The following is an 18390-nucleotide window of genomic DNA, read 5'->3' on the forward strand; positions in this document are numbered from 1 at the left end:
TACCACCAGGTGTCTCATTTGTTCGTCCACCAATATATATCATAAAAAAATAAAGATCAGGTACTTGGTGCTAGGTAGGTACTGGTACTAGGTCTAATCAATTACCTGTGTTAAGGATAAGTGTGTGAGTTATTCCACAAGAAATTCTATAAACATATATCGATAAGGTTATTACATCACGTTCCACTTCCCACGTACTCTTCATAACGTGTGTCAATATATCAAGAGGAATGCCCATCAGATACATTAAGTGTTGCCATCAAGACATCAGGGGAGTGTCTCCGGGGAAATCATGAAGTGGAGGTCGTGGACAGGGGAACCTTATTCGCTTATTTATATCAAGTTCGTGTTATGGGATTGCATTGTTATTACCTTTTGTTTTTTTTTGTGGCATTTGAGGTGGCAAATGGGCCATCTAATGGTTCTATCATACTGAAAGTGGTATGAAATTTTACATAATCAATTCGCCACTTATAATAATTAGGTAGCTAAGATTTCTCCTAGCAGATTCCGTTCCTTGTATCTCTAGCTATATAATTGGTATTGCTGCTTGTTTCCTTTTAGAGTGGGGGGAAGGGAGTAGGGTTGTACATAGGACCTGAATACAGATATGGTATATTAAGTTTGACATGTTCGAATATGTGTTGCTATTTTAAAATAAAAAACATAATTCGTATATTAATGTACTTTTATTTTAAATAAATATAACCAATAACATTTATTACATCACAGGAGCAGGGTATCATAAAAACACAACTTCGCAAATACACTCTGAACGTATCATTGGAATCATAAACAATTATATATTTTTTATATTTGTCTCTGGTTCCATGAACTCGTTCGTGTTTCACATGCCTTAAATTCAATTGACATTCCTTACAATATAAATAAGTGTAGCCTAAAATATAACCGCTGCCTGAAAACAGATTAAAAAAAAAAACTATTTTTGACTCAAAGCGAAATAAATTTTAGTTGTGCGTAATTTATTTTTTTATATTTAATTTTCATTTATAATATCGTGATGTACTTTTAATAAATGATTTAAAATTTTTTAGAGTATTTTTTAAACTACGCTGTTTTGGAAGAAAAAAAAAGTATTCACAAATTACAATAAAATACAAACTGTCTATATCTATACACTTAACATCTTTTCATCTATATTATATTTTCCAAGTTTTTGCACGCCTTTGCTTGAAATTGTAAAAAAAAACAGATATGAGCGCGCAAAAATATATATCCCTATACGATTTACGAAATCTAAAGATATGCATAACTAGAAACAGGTTAATAGATAGATCTACAACTAAATACACTTTTTACAATCCGCAATACAATCAAGCGAAATATCTAAGTTTATAAATACGTTATCTAAACGATTATTTTTTTAATTAATTAAAAAACTTACATTTGGCGCCAATAAATTACAACAATAAAAAATAAAAACATATTAGGCTGAACAGAATACTACCTTGTTTTGCGATTATTGAAATAAAAAAAAATGAATCAAACTTTGTAAAAATGCATTTCTTTATTAAATTTTAAATTCAATTTAATAAAATTGAATATGTCCGATATGTTTTATTGGTTGTTTTAGTTGAACAGTAAAAACGTAATCAGTTTTAATTTAAAACCATACAAAAAATGTACACATTATTATTTTCAACGTCCTACGGCGTCCATTACACCGCCATATTTGTTTGTCCGACGGCGATACGCCGCAAATAGCAACAATGGATTATTGTAAATTGTTCCATCGTGCGGCGAGATGATTTGTTGCATTGTGTCTGTAACTGTACCTGAGCGTATAATTTTGACGGCTCAATTGTACATGATTACATGAGTGTACAAGAAATACACTTATTGAATACATTGTTTTCTTTTGTCAGATTCAAATCGTAGAACATGTGAATGACGTTCGTTTACAAAATTTAAATCTTTGAAAATGGAATTCGAATTTCAAACGAGTCGGATGTTGGCGTCAAATGTACGTTTAAAACTGACTTAATGTATATTTTAGTAAAGCTAATAATACTGTACATACCTTTAGTGAGGCGACGAAAAAGATTACGTAAAAAAACTACTTCTAAATATTTATCCTCAAGAAATATAAGTACTCGTTCGAGAACTTCGAAACAGTTGCTTTGGCAAGAAATGTCGTTATATTAAACAATAAAGATAATGAAAAATGATTATATTGGTGAATGAATCAATAACAAGGATATTTGATAAGGAGTTACTCATAAATAAATAGACAGTAAATCTTATCTAATGTTTTCTTAATAAATGAGGTACGTTAAAACATTATGACTATGCTTTGTGGAGATGAATCATCTTCAAAATTACCTAAATCTATATTTTACAATAAATAATATCATGTATCAAAAGAGACCGCAAAGCGGTATCGCGCCAATTTTGACATATGATATAATCAGTGTTGCCAGTACTTAAAAACAATTTCAACATACGCATTTTTATTATAAAATAACAATTATACAAAAATGCATAAAATGGAACGAAACTTTTGTTAGTCCTAGCATCTAGATATTTAAATAAATAATCTTATAAATCAAGTAGGGTACAGAACGACGACGACAACGACGAAGTTTCATAAATAATTAATTTTAAAATATTGTTCATAACTAATTCACAAAAAAACTCTATTCAACAAAAGAGTTTTCATTACATAAGCATGTATAGATAACGAAATCCTAGGAAGTAAGAAATTAAGTCACAGTTATTTTTATTTCTTATTCATAAGGGTTAAGGGATAATAAATTTAACTGTTTAATAACCATCTGGGAAAGGTTCAAACTTTGAATGTCACATTAAAAAAAATTACATTAAAGTTAACTATTAATCAAATATTAGTAACACGATACTATTGTATATTCTTAATTGCGACTAGGTCAATCTATTTTATTAATCAGCATTAATGGCAGTTATATTATATCCTTTCAATATGCACGGAACATAGACGGAATACCTTACAAACTCCTTCGAATAGGCCTTCATGCTTTAGGCTGTATCATACGGATCCTTGACGTTAATTTAAAGATGGTGTACGCGAACGCGCCCGCTAATGACAGTTGATGGCGCGCCGTTGTAGACGACGGATGCGTCTGTGCCAGTCGTCTCGCCACTCCAGTAAAAGAGTTCTATCTCCTACCGTCAGTCCCGGCAAACCAGACGATGCCCCCTCTTTTTCCACTCCTAGGATTAAATAGGACCTGTGAAGAGAAATAGTATGAATTAATTTGTAAGGTTAGAAAGAGACAAAACGTTTTTTTAAGTAGTCTTGTTATATCTTCTATAGTTTCATTATTAAACAACCAGCAAATTAGGTATAAGTTATGCCTTCAGTCACTAGCAGGATCGATAAACCGTTTACTGAATTCTTCAAATCAAATTTAATCACATTTTATTCCTTATTTCCGTTTATGTAAAGGCCTTTGCATTATCAAAGGACTCGGGAACGAGTAAAGACTTCGCTTTGAAATTTGAGCCTCTTTGGATCCCAGTTATGTATAATGTTCTTTTAGTAAGCTTTTGTAAGTATTTTGAACATGTGTCATTATAGAAATATAAAGCGACTAGTTCTGAAATGTAGATTCAGAACCAATAAATCATTATACTTATTCCGTACCAATAGGTATGGGTATATATGTATATCATATTTTATTCTTATTATCTTACAAGACACTACACTTGTAAAATGTAACTAGATATTTTATATAATAATTATTTACTAAGATAAATACTTATGTAGGGAAGTCTTGTTCTATCTATTTTTAGCAAAAGATTATTTTTATTTTATAACAGAAAATGGCTCGGAAAAATTTTATTTTTCAATTTTTTTATGGTATATGTTAGCGGACGAGCATATGGGCCATCTGATGGTAAGTGGTCACCATCACCCATCGACAATGACGCTGTAAGAAATATTAACTATTCCTTACATCGTCGATGTGCCACCAACCTTGGGAACTAAGATTTTATGTCCCTAATGCCAGTAGTTACACTGACTCACTCACCCTTCAAACCGGAACACAGCAATACTGAGTTCTGTTATTTGGCGGTAGAATAACTGATGAGTGGGTGGTACCTACCCAGACGGGCTTGCACAAAGCCCTACCACAAAGTAAAGTAATACATATTTGTTAGAAATGAATATAATTTTTACGAAACTCACTTATTGATCTTGATCTTGGGACACTTGCAGGCGAGGTCCGCGGCGCGCACGTACAGCGCCACGGCGCCGCGTCGCAGGCGGCTCCGCGGCGCGCGCTTGTACACGGCCTGCACGCTGAGCGCCAACCGCACCCAGCCGCCGTCCGTCGCCGCGCTCGCCGCGCCGCCCGCCGCCTCGCGACCGACCACCCGACCCATTATGACTGCAAGCCATTATTCATTAGAAAATAATACAAGCATCATCAGACTTCAAAAAATTACATTAGTTAAAGCAAAAGATATGACGACCTCCGTGGTCTAGTGGTATGTACATCGATTTTCATGGGTACGCCACTCCGAGTAGATGTAGTAAAAGTTCATTAGTTTTCTATGTTGTCTTGGGTCTGGATGTTTGTGGTACCGTCGTTACTTCTGATTTCCCATAACACAAATGCGTTAGTAACACAATGTAAGTACATTGGGATCAGAGTAATGGATGTGTAATGATAGTGTCCAATATTTATTTAATTATTTATTTATTTATAGATGCCGATGATGTATTTCCTTTCGCTTTCTTACTAAGTGTAAGTGATTTCGCGCAAAGGGGCGGAAATGTGTAACAAAAAGTCGGAACAGCGCGATATATGGTTGGATCAATGAGCGCGCAGTGCTAGTGGTCTTCAGATGGTACCATTTTATTTTTGAGATAATACGGCGTTTATGTTGGTTATTTCTAAAGTATTACGAGTACTATAAGCTTCATTTGACATCCTTTTTAGTAAGGCTTTTTATTATTCATGAAAGCCGTGTGCTAACTATAACGTTTTTTTAATATGTAATAGTATAGCTTTTGTGCACAAAGTGGCCACTTTTACTCGTTGATATAGTTTTGGTCTCATTAAAAGTTCAAATGTCTCACCGTAGTCTCGGCTGCAGAACTTGTTGAGGTTGAGAGTTCGTGCGCCTGCGCGGCACCGTCCGCACTGGTCCGCTGTCGCATACATGTTACAAGTCAGATTATATCCACACGTCCCATACAAATACGAAAAAGCCTATATATTTCATTGCAATATTTCAATCAATTTTACAAAAGCAATCGTTCAACTCTTTCTATTTACAAAATGTTAACTAACGACTAACGGCTTTACTTATACTGTTTAGGGGGTGATGAGATAAATAATGTTGTCTTCTTCTTTCCAATATCAAATCGTGATAATAGAAAGGGGTGCATCAATGCTCAAACAAAACACAGCACAACAACGTTAATAAGTAAGGCCGTTAGTGATTGAACATGTTCTGAAAATGGATCACACATAATTTTTTGTTAATCCGACAAAAGTGAATTTGAATGCAATTACAAAAACTTCTCAAACTCTAATGACGATAGTAAAATATTATATAATGCAATAATATTCATATCAGACTACAACTAATAATATCATCTAATAAAATCTAGATAACAAGGGAACTACAGAAAATGTTTACCTTCCTCGCACTTAACACAGATTGTGTTGTTTAAAACATAAAAGGGAAAAATAATGATTATGAGTTGTGATGAACAATAAAACAAGCCTGGAAACAAAATTTAGATGAAACGGTTAAACATACGGACGGTTGAAATCATGAAAAGGTGCAAATTAATATAAATGATGAGAATGTAATTTAACAGGATATTGAATAAGACGAAGAATTAATTGATTATTACGATACAAGTAACCTCTAAACTGAAGACAGAATAATTTTGGAAATTAATAAACATCTATTTATCATGAATGAAACGTCTCATTAAAGTTTTAATGACAATAGTTTTCAACAAGACCCGATTAAAGACATAATTTTGAAAAGTAGACGCTGTTAAAATACATTCACTCTTGACAAGGTATTCGATCACGGTATAAACGATGTGATTGGTGAATGAATGATAAAGATTGTGTTAGCAAGAATGAGAGCCACAGTTGATAATGAACACGTTAAGTCAGGAAAAGGTCAAAGAATATTAATTTTATTTTCATTTATAGTATTAATCTTCTAAGATATCTCATCACCATTAGTTTTACCGTTTTATAAGGTAATTTGAATTTAGTAAGACATTTAATTTAGATGTCAAATTTAAGATAATCGTTATGACTTTAATATATAATTTTGATATCTATGAGATTGTAAGAAGAAATGTTGACATTGATGATGCTGTAAATTGGACGTTCAAAATTAATAACAGTCGTAGATAATGAGAAACGGTTAAAAGTAATTAAAGTAATATTTCCTGATCAAAATTGAGGTGAAATAAAGCTAATTTGGATCAATTCTGGTAATTTTCAAGGAAATAGCTCAATCATGTTTCAAGAGTTTAACATATTTAATACTTCGTAGATTGACCAATAGTTCTGTCAAGCAGAATATTTTTACTGAAAGATTTATGTTGTATTAAAGTTGCTTTCTTATGTCTTGTCAAATAAAATCGCTTGAATTATTGATCCTTAGTATACAGGAACTAATTACTACTTAGTTATGTCCTCTACAAATTCACAACTAGCATATTGAAAACTAGCAATATTATATGTTGTTTGTTAAAGATACAATATATTTACAACTCCAAGGGTGCATGCTAATTAAATGAGTCTGTAAATATTTAGCTGCTTTATATCAGGAAAATGTTCTTATTTAATAAAAATGTAAACGAACATTTTATTAGAGATAGTTGGTAGTGGCTTTGGATGTGAATAAAGTCCTATTTAGAAGCTAGAAAATGTAGTGTATCTTTCTACTTCATTAGTAATTGCACAGACTTAGCAACATAATATCAAAGGAAAAGCTAAGGACAACAAGTTCAGGAAAAAATACTGCTTTCCGCATATATCTTTCTAAATATTGCAAATAATCACATCTACGGATTTTATGTCTGTGAATTTTTCAATTTTTCTCTATGATCCCATATGATCTTTGATAAGTTCTACTAAATGAAATCATATTAAAAAAAGTTTATTTTTGACTGCGAATCAATGGGTGCTAAACCATTTATCCGATTAGTATGAATCTCTTTTGGGAATTTTGTGTTTACCCAAAAAAGAGCATTATCAATTAATATTTAATTTATGGTATATGCTACCCGTGTGAAACCAGGACTGGGTACAAAATATTAATAACCTTAATGATACTCAAATGTGTATCATTAGGATATTAAGAGTGCCTTTGAAAGTTGTTGATTTCCAACAATGATTCCGCCAGGGAAGTGAGAATAAAAGTCGCAACCCTCGGTTTAGTTAGCTCCTCAAACGCAGCAGGGTTTTTGTTTTAGAAAAGCCATATCTCTTGCTCCTCTCTATCCATAAGTTCATATATTTTCTCTGGGATATTTATATTATGGCTACATAATTTTTGTCAGATTTTATCTACATATATAATATTAAGGTTCTGTCTAGACTTTTGTAATTATTAATTATATTTAGTAAACCAAGTCTGTAATGGTTAAGGCGTAAGTTAAGGCTTGAAATATGTTGGATGTCCATGGAAAATTTTTAGGAGTTTTATTTTAATAGGTGCTATCTGATATAGTGGTTGAAACACTTGAATTAACGTTAGCCAAATATTTCAGTTTAAAAACTGGACAAGAATCATTGTATTTTCACATGCTTATCGTTTTATAATTCTCTCATTTGTCTGTCAAGTCTCGATGAAATCTTTATAGGTGGGGTCAAAATCTGCCACTAATGTACCAACCATCTAATAATTCGCCACAGCAGTAGGATAACTTTACTTTTTATTTTTCTATAGTATTCATAGCATAGGTATAAGTAATAAAGATGAAGAATGCTCCCGTAGTAAGTTTTGTAAGAGATCATCCGGATATATCGATCAATATTGTGAAACAACATGCGTTTTGATTTATATCAGCTATTATTTTATCGAAACTAGTTCCAAAGTGCTCTGTTGCGTTCGTTATAATTGAAAGAGATTTCGAAGGAGTTTGTATATTAAAAACATATCAGAACTCCCGGCTCCGTTTAATTTACAACATAATTTTATTTTTATCAATAAAATCAACAGGAAAATGGGTACAGAGCTTATCATTTGCAAGACGTTTTGAAAATAGAACGTTCCAATAACATGAACAAGAAAAATGAGCTTGTTATAGAGCAAGACATTTTTTTTAAAATAGAACGTCCATTATTATCTACACTAGTGCCAGGAATCGGTTAATTTTTGGCTCTAATTATGATCGATATTATGTCATCACTATGGAGACAACTCGTCATGAAAAAAGTGTAACGCGATATTTAGTATAATTATTGTAATTCTTATAGAGGTATTAAAGTAGTGTATCACCAAAAGTCCCCTAAAAGTTTTATATGAGGTATGAGGTAATGTTGTCTTAAATTTTCGCGATTATTACACATTTAAATAAAACTAGTTATAACGGATTTTAATCGCGTATATTAATTATTTTGGACATCCCGACGTTTCGAGCACTTTACAGCGTTCGTGGTCACGGGTAGACTAAGGTGGCATTTGTCTATTTGAAGAACGAAAGAAAATAATATTTGTTGGCTGTAGTTGCAATTAATATACGCGATTAAAATCCGTTATAACTAGTTTTATTTAAAGGTATGAGGTACTTTGATTAATGGTTGGATCTGGTAGTTTATACCGTGAAAGAGAACCAGCATGCAGTGTGATGAGGCGAGAGTGCTTGAAGGTCCACTTACTACTTACCGCGCCCCGGCTCTGCGTCCACCGCTTCCATCGCCTGAACTGCCGTTACCACCCGAGGTATACCTGCGAAAATGATTTCAATAAAGAATTGTAGTCATTTCGTCAGAAATATTTTAAAAACATATATATTTTATGTACCTGTTATTCATTATAAAGAATATTGTATATTTTGGCATACTGGAAATGTTAACTCCATTTTAAATATTACTTCATGAATGTAAGGAAAAATATTCAATTTAATGGTTATATTCAATCATACTTAATTTATTGACCATTTCTTATTCACGGTGACAAATTGCAATGATAATTAGAAATCTCACAAAGGTAAAGCCCCATACCTGACACTTTCAGTATTAAACTTTTTATATACCTTTTTGTTTTCGTAAAAACGCAAGAATTTTTGGAGCACAGCTTTAGTAGAATTTGATTGCCTATTTAATAGACCAAAATTCCAATACTGAGAAATCGAATCTTATACCCTTAAAAATGTCTTCCACTTACGTATACAAGGAGCGATGTGGCTCCTCGACTGCTGGTAGCCCTTAGCACATCGGTTGCACGTCGTGCCTGTCACTCCATCCTTACAAGGGCACTGACCGCTTGTCTGATTACATGTCTTACCACTTGCTCCGACCGGGTGGCAGTCGCATGCTGTTTTGGAAACACAGAGAAATTATTTAGTGCTATTGAATTAACATTATCGATATGAAACCGGTTTTATCCGGTTTGAAATTAGAAGGTGATGCTGATAATGGTTTTATTCGATTTAAGAGCATTGCATTCCATTTTTAAAAACAGATTATAAGACTTTTTGACACTGTATGAAATATAAACCATTCCTCATATCGCCAATGCTCGACCAACCTTGAGAAGTAAGAAATTATGACCATTGGGCTTGTAACAATTAAAACTGGAACACAACAATACCCAGTATTACTATACTCTGTAAACCAAACAATGGTTTACAGCATTAATAAAACGACGTAAAGACCACATTATTACTCTACCTTTGTAACTGAAAAAGGATTTGCAGTTCAGAGAACCTCAACTGATTTTCCAGCTTTTTCATTAAGATAGCAAGCCTTTGCAATGTGGCCGGAGTGGGACACGATACATTAACTGAACGAAGTCTGTCATGCACTGAGAGTAATAAACCTAATAGTGTCATTTTGGCAGAATTAGACGGTGCCCTGGATTTCAACAGAATTATTAAAGGGATTTTCGTTGCAAATTAATTAATTGTACGATAATAATAAAAGGTTTTCTTTGTTACTACTGATTTACACATACGAATCTTTAAAATTTATTTTTCAATATTTTTTTGAAATAGTTTCCGTTAATATTTATTGATATCAGCGAGAAACCTGCTCAACTTAAATGTTTAGCTCTCAGTACATGTTCAATTTTATATCGGAATACATTTGTTGCCTTTTTAATTAAAGAGATCATATTTAGTAACTATAATATGCGACCTTTAATTGTATCTGGTAGGCAGGCAATGCAAAATAAAAAAAATATATTGTCACATATCTAATTACAAAACTTTTAAAAATCGAACGAAACTAAATGTGTAAAAATAAATGGACGTGTTTGCGTTTGTTAAATAGATTCTTTTATAGGCGAAAGCGTTATAGTATACAGCTCAATAATAAGATTAAAAAAGTCCGCAAAAAAAAAATGCAAAAGAAATATACAACAAGATTTGTTAGCTATCAAATAGTTTTCGGTCAAAGAATGGCGTCGTAACTCGCAGAGAGCCAGTTGTAAACGTATAAAAGCGGGACCCAGCAAAGCATTGAACGAATAGTTTTCACATAAAAATCGTCCCGGAAATCGTCGAACGACTTCGCAGACCCTTTACGGAGTTTTCGAAATGGGTCTCCGGAGAGGTTTTATAAGGGCACGGGTCGCTGGCATCGGATTGGGTCTTAGAATTACATTGTGGCATAGTTGCGCTGATACTGTGTGATATTTTGCGATGTAGTTTTATGATAGATATATACTGTACTGAAGGTCCTCACACAAAAGTGAGGCGAATTGAGTAAGCGTTTAAAAAAATACATTTTAAATCAGAAGTATTCAAATAAAAAAAACGTTTTGGATTATCACAAAATTTGTTTTTGGAACGTGTTCGGTAAAGCAATTTCAAAAATAGCTTTTGTCAATATGTAAATCCTTTTTTATTGTTTTTATCAGTATTGTAATGTTATATTCAGTATTTATCTTTTTTTTGTAAAAGAATTGTTTTGTATATTTTAATTATAAAAAAAGAATTAAAAATGTTACGTATATTTTAACGTATTAGTATTATTCAGTATGTGTTAAAATGTCTTGTTGTGTGTGTGTGTGTGTGTGTAGGCGTGTGTATATTTGTATATGGGAGAGTTTGTGTGTGTGTGAATATAACCCGAAACGAAATAACGAAACAAAACGATTCACGATACGTAGCAATACGGTTAAACTAACCTCCTTTGTGGTTACTACAAATTTCCTGTACCTTACCCGAGACTATTCTAATAATTGGATGTTGGTAACTGCGGTTGATCCTTTTGATTTGATTCGAGATGATTTTAGCGAAGATCTTTTTGATACTGTATACTTCGCAGCCAAATAGGCTATTTGACAATGCGAAAAATATGTTGTGAATTATGGTAATCAGTGTATATTATGAATTTAAAAAATGGTTATCTACTAACGAAACTTGAAAATAATACTTAATTTATTCAAAAATCAAAAAATAAAAATGCATTTTTTCAAACGTTTGTCACGTGACACAAAACGTTCCTGATTGGCCGGGCTTATGATGAAGTTACTTTCTTGTAAACCTTGCTTTTCTACTATATGTACTACAGATTAAAATACAGGAAAGTGATGTCACCGACCCCATTGCGGCGCCAAATTGTCCAAGAAAAGTTTTCGCGCGTTATTTAAATATGGAATTTTTAATATGATATTTTTCGGCAAATATGTACTAGAAATAAAAAAACAACTTTTACTGGGTTCCTTAACCTCTACTAAATAATATAAAACTGATTTTAAAAACCAGTCAAATAGCCTATTGTAATCTATATTAATGTAATAAATGTAACTCTGTCCGTCTATCGGTCTGACACTCTTTCACGACTGAACCGCTGAACCGAATTTGATGAAATTTGGTATGAAGCAAACTTGAACTCCAAGAACGGACATAGGCTACTTTTGTGCAACACACTTAAACACGAGCGAAGCCGCGGGCGATTACTAGTCTACATATAAATAAACTATACCGAGTAACAAGAAATTTAAGTAGAATTAATTAGACAGCCATTAATTTTACCTTTAAGTTTTTTTTAACGTGAACGTTACCATGTAACATAAAGCGCAGATTATAAATTTAAAAAAAAAAGTATTTAAATAAATACTGGCAACATTAACCGTGTTCAAATTGACTTAAAGTTAAACTTTTACGATTCCTTATTTATTTTTATACTTGGCCAACGACACATCATTACGTGTATTATCTGTAAATTATTTAAGCAACATGTTACACCGAGCTATTTGCGCCTTGTATTTTTAATAAAGTTTATAGTTTTTATAAAAATAACGGTTAACGTTATAACCTCATTCATACACACGTACGGTGTAATAAAAGTTATAAATACTTATTATATTTATCATACTTATAAATATTTATATTTTGTTAAAAAATATTTACACTGTTTTATCTGTCTAATACTAGTGTCTTTTTATTTTTTATATTAATTGACCGATTAAATCAATTTGGCTAATCCAAACACGTCAGCTTTTATCTTTACCAATTAATTTATTTAAATGTTGTATTAAAATTTATCAAGAAATTATTACTAAAAGAGAATTAATAAATATATTATATTATACAAACAGATAACAAAAAGAGAACCAACTAACCGGTTTTTTGTTGGTTTTTATTGATACAACAACAAACAACAACAACAACAGCCTGTAAATTCCCACTGCTGGGCTAAAGGCCTTTTCTCCATTTGAGGAGAAGGTTTGGAACATATTCCACCACGCTGTTCCAATGCGGGGTGGTGGAATACACATGTAGCAGAATTTCTATGAAATTTGTCACATGCAGGTTTCCTCACGATGTTTTCCTTCACCGCTGAGAACGAGATGAATTATAAAGACAAATTAAGCACATGAATCAGCGGTGCTTGCCTGGGTTTGAACCCGCAATCATCGGTTAAGATGCACGCGTTCTAACCACTGGGCCATCTCGACTATTTATTGATACATCATAATTCAATTTGAACTAGTGCTATATTAATTATGTTTATGGATTATCCACCAATGATATTGTAATACAAATTTTTGCTATTGAAGTTCAAATTGCTTGTAATCTATACAAATATAAATTTAAAAAAAAAAAGTATAACGCGAGCGTAGCCGCGGGGACAATCAGTGCTTAATATAATTGATTAGACTAATACTCACGTTTGCAAGCTTTCTTATGAGTGATAGGCTTCGTAGGGTCCCTGTAGTAGCCTTCTCGACAGTAGTGGCAGTGTCGGCCCGCTGTGTAGTGACGGCATTTGAGGCAGACGCCGCCGCTCGCCCGGCCCGACAACTTGTACAGCTCCATGTTGAAGCGACACCGTCGTGCGTGACCGTTGCAGTTGCATTCTAGAAAAATAGAAAGTAAAATCCATATATTTATTGTATTGAACTAACATGTCATGTATTATTAAATGTTGGAAAAGAATAACTATTGATTTTCTTGCCGGTTCTTCTCGGTAGACTCTACATTATGAACCGGTGGTAGCTTCACTTAATATAATTGTTAAATGATATAAAAAGCCTAAATAAAGTTATGATTTTGATATATTCATCGGGAAATAATACCTTAACTACATAAAATAACAATTAAAAGTAGTACAAGTCATGACATGTCTGGAAAGGTGACAAGAATGCTAGTAAATAAACGAAAGTAATAAAATGAAAGAAAAATGGGTGTGGTCTATTGTTATTAATCGTCTAATTTTAAAGATATTAATTACATTTCGGTTTTAGCAAAAACATAGTTCTTTTTTGGTAATTGATTTTTTTAACTTATGTAACTTATATTATCTTTATTATATTCAACACATCATTTAATGCCCTCGAAGGGCACCTTAAGAAAAACACAGGAGACAGTAAAGTGAAAATCGTTCTTGGTTACTGTATCATCCAAAGTAATATTTCTTTTATATTGAAGGCAACCGAAAAACTCAATATTATATTAATAAATTAAAAATATCTTCTATTATAGCCGCTAACATAGTACTTAGGTTACATTATTTAGGACAAAGTTATATTCGATTAATATAGGGCCTGTTTTATTTTTTCCATATATTTTTTAATCCATTTTTTAATATAGCAACACCAAAAACCTTATGTCACGTACCAAATCAATAAAATACAAAAGTTTCAAAGGGCAATATCTCCATGTAAATGTTTACTAGGTTCTAATAATGTTTATTCGGACAAATGATCTTGCGGTACTGCAGGGAAAGTAACATATGACCACATTAGCCAACTGTTGCACACGTCGCCTGCAAATGTGGGCAATTAATAACGCCCCAGCTTCTCCGATTACGACGACTCCACACACGAGGTCCAGTATCGTTGAAGCCACTCAAATATTAAACATTTACGTGTAGGTACAAACTCAAACTCAAACTCAAACTCAAACTTGTTTCTAGATGTTGCTATAATGAATATACTATACATTTTGTTATCACACGACAACTGCCCACAAGCATACATTGAGTACCTACTAGATAATTGTCATAGTACGAATAACTACAAGAGGGGAAAAAAGCGCAATGGACATGCTTGTCATATGCTTCGTAAAATCTTATAGTTTCACGTATTTAAAATGTACATATGTCGTATGTATAAGGTTTATGTATAGTTTACTGTGATTCTCAAATTATTAGTAAATAATCATCTGTTTGATAATCTTCAATGTTATAAATTTATTTTCATTGCAATAGATTGTTACAAGAGTAACCTTAGCCTTCAATATCATATCATAATTTATATCAAATTAATATTGCATAATATGAATATAGCAGGGGCTATTGAATTAACTTTATTATATACAATTATTATTGTAATTAATTGATCAATAATTTGTTAAAATGTAATTAAAATTATTTTATATAGCAAACCATTTAATACTGGCATGTAACCCTATTTCTTATTTTAAATATGATTGAGCTGTCATTAGAAAACAATTGGACGATAGCGAGGCATTCTAACAAAAGATTGGAGCATCATTGTAAAACGATAATATTATTTTGGCCATCCTGAACCACTGAAATTACTAGATAGACTGTTACTAATATAGTAAGTATACTACTGTTGGTTAAAGCCTCTTGAGGAGTACATATGGGGTTTAATCCGCCACAATGTAGTGTACCAGCTTTGCTGGTTGGTGGATAGATACATATTAGTATATTTTAAGCCTACTTATTATAGCTTATAATAGTTACATATACAGACTTTTAATCTGCACAGTCTATGGAGATTGCTTTTCTAAATATTTATCTTGTTTTTATATATTTAAGCGTCACGAGATAACTTTGACGATTTAAATCGACCAAACTAATTTATTTGGTCGGTTTAATGTTGTAACTAGTTGTAACTAGGCCCGTTCCGGCTTCGCACGGGTGGACATTGGATTTTTTTATTTTTTTACCTTTTATTTATGATTTTTTTGCTTTTTTTCGCTGTCATTTTTAACAATTGTCGTTCTATTTCAACTTATTCACACAATAACCTTAATATACTTTATACATAATCCGTCTATTATCGAAAACCACATGAAAATCAGTTAAGTAATTTTCGATTAGTGAATGCGATTTTTTTAATAGAGTGATTCGAGAGGAAGATTTTTGTATACAATACATGGACAATTATAGTACGACACAAATTAGATGTAGCATTGGAAAATGCAATGGAATGATAATAAAACAGTGCAGTTTACTGCCGATTTACACAACCAATAGAAATAGCTCCCTATCGCGCCATTCGACGCTATTCGTCGCTATAGATTGACGCGTCAGAGAATGCAAGTGCATGTAAATCGACGCGTCAAATTGACGAATATATTAGGTCATATGATATTACAAGTTATTAAGTTTGTGTAAAGATCATACTCGTATGAGAAATAAATATTGATAATTTGGGATAGCGAACTCAATTCGGATGTGATCGGTTTTACGAATTTTGCCGATGCGACATCTAAGTTGTGTCGTACTATAAGTGAAGAAACGTTGACAATTTTAGAAGTTTCTAATGTGATGTCGTAAATAATCAAATTCTTTAGTATATTTAGTATCGAATGCACCCGTGGGAAGCCAGGGCGGGTCGCTAGTTGAATATAAAATACAGATTGACCCTAAAAGAGACCTGACTTTCACATCTTTATGTTCCTCATTAACTGTCGTTGCATTTGTTCGCCTTTTAGAATTAACCTATTGCTAATTTATGCAAAGACTCGCTGCTCTGCCGTTTTGTGATAAGAAAATCCGTCGCGAATGTTACCGAGCTTATACCAAGAAGTTCGCAAGGGTTTCAAATTATTTAAAGGAAGTCGGGTTATTTAATTTTTGTTCTTTATTCGTTTCGATTCTGTAAATTAACGTTGTTTTTATGAAATATAAATCTTATTAAATTAGTCTTTGCGTAAAATTTTTGGTAAGTTTTAAAATAAATGAGCTTAATACTTCAGGTAAGTTTGTCGAAGTCGTAGGTATGCTGCGTTTGAACGTAATCATAGTTCGTAATGGAAAACATACCTCTTGAAAGTGTAGTATACGTTACAAAAGTTTATATTACTAGATTCCGCTGACGGGAGTAACAAAAATTTCGAATTGTTCCAGAAATTTTGGCGTGATTGATTAATTATCACAAATTTATATCTATAATATTAATGTTAATCAATAAATTCCATCATTCATCAATACTAGACAAAGACCTCTAATAGTATGCACCAAAGCTCCTGGCTCTACGAAATCCGCAACCAGTAGGAATTCTTTTCGTGTCATCGGTTTTGTTCCAACGGTCATCGATCCTTTGACGATCAGTCCACTGCCACTTCAGTCTGCTGAATAGTCTACTGCCACATCAGACTGTTAAACTGTTCTTTTTCGGATCTTCCTTTCTGATCTTATTTTTCAAATATGCGAACAGAACGCTCAAAGACTTTAAATTGGTGGAACAGTATCACAGTTAGTGTCTACGTTCCAGTACCGTAAATCATTTCTGGTAAAACGCCTTGGTAGTAAAGTACTAAAGTATAAGACGAAGAATAGTCGTCTATATTATTATTATTAATGGGCAAGTAACTCTGTCTATCGTGACCAAATCACTGGACCGAATTTGACGAAATTTAGTATGAAGCAAACTTGATCTCCAAGAAAGGACATAGGCTACCTTTTTGCCTGACACATGACAACCAATGCCCTAAAACGCGACCGAAGCCGCGGGCTATTACTAGTGTGTATATATATTTATTAAGGTCGGTTAAAATTTGTTCCGACCTACTTCGGTTTGGAATGAAAAATACAACGCAACCCGACATCTGAACAAACAGGTTATAATTACATTTGTCACGTGATAATTGACATGACACGTAATTGAGCCATTACTAACGATCTCAAACGGATATTACGTCAATTTGTTACATTCATATCGACCGGGAGAGTTTTTTCAATACATTTAACAGACTATAAAACAAAAGAGTAAAAAAAATACATTCAAATTTAAAGTAATTATTATCATTTTATTCAAACGTTTATGTTAGTTGAATAAGCCGAGATGGCCCAGTGGTTAGAACGCGTGCATCTTAACCGATGATTGCGGTTTCAAACTCAGGTAGCCACTGCCTAATTTGTGTTTATAATTCATCTCGTACTCGGCGGTGAAGGAAAATATCGCGAGGAAACCTGCATGTGTCTAATTTCATAGAAATTCTTGCACATGTTTATTCCACCAAGCAGCATTGGAACAGCGTGGTGGAATATGTTCCAAAATTGATCCTCAAATGGAGAGGACGCTTTAGCCCAGCAGTTTGATATTTATAGGCTGTTGTTGTCGTTGATTGTTGAAGGTTAAGATGTGAAAGCGTAAAAAACATATGTTATGCATAAACAATTTTATAATATTAGCAAGGATACAATTTCTCCATAATAAATAATATACAGTTGGAACAAACTGTTACAACATTATGCAGATTATACGAATAATTCAGTCAGTTTATGAGGATACGCCGGAGTCATAACTCTAGTCATAATTCAGGCTGGATGCGCGTGCGCACCACATAAAACTGTCAACACGTGATCTGTTGGTAATATGTCTAGCAACAGATGGCCGGAGACGTCCCTTTGTACGTCAGTCTGGTTCACATTCTTAGGACGGATGTTTTTATATCTATTGTTATGGAAATAATTATCTAGACCGCACTGTTGTTTGATATGTGGCTTACTGTTTATTTCATTTAGACAT

The 18390-nt window shown here is 32.8% G+C and overlaps 1 protein-coding gene across 2 annotated transcripts in view; it reads right to left on the bottom strand.

The window, feature by feature from the left end:
- Positions 1 to 670: 670 nt before the first annotated feature.
- LOC124536235 (netrin-B-like) overlaps positions 671 to 18390 on the bottom strand; it is a 185187-nt gene continuing 167467 nt past the window's right edge. The window contains exons 2-7 of one of the 2 annotated variants that reach the window (XM_047112725.1): positions 13333 to 13521; positions 9379 to 9528; positions 8878 to 8940; positions 5087 to 5158; positions 4190 to 4391; positions 671 to 3227 (exon numbers count right to left, since the gene is read on the bottom strand). In XM_047112725.1, coding sequence (XP_046968681.1) covers positions 3077 to 3227; positions 4190 to 4391; positions 5087 to 5158; positions 8878 to 8940; positions 9379 to 9528; positions 13333 to 13521 — 827 coding nt within the window. In that variant the 3' untranslated portion in view covers positions 671 to 3076. Of the gene's footprint in view, positions 3228 to 4189; positions 4392 to 5086; positions 5159 to 8870; positions 8941 to 9378; positions 9529 to 13332; positions 13522 to 18390 lie in introns of both variants that reach the window. The other variant, XM_047112726.1, reaches the window with a different exon arrangement.

Source organism: Vanessa cardui, chromosome 16 (assembly GCF_905220365.1).
Source record: "Vanessa cardui chromosome 16, ilVanCard2.1, whole genome shotgun sequence".
NCBI lineage: Eukaryota > Metazoa > Arthropoda > Insecta > Lepidoptera > Nymphalidae > Vanessa > Vanessa cardui.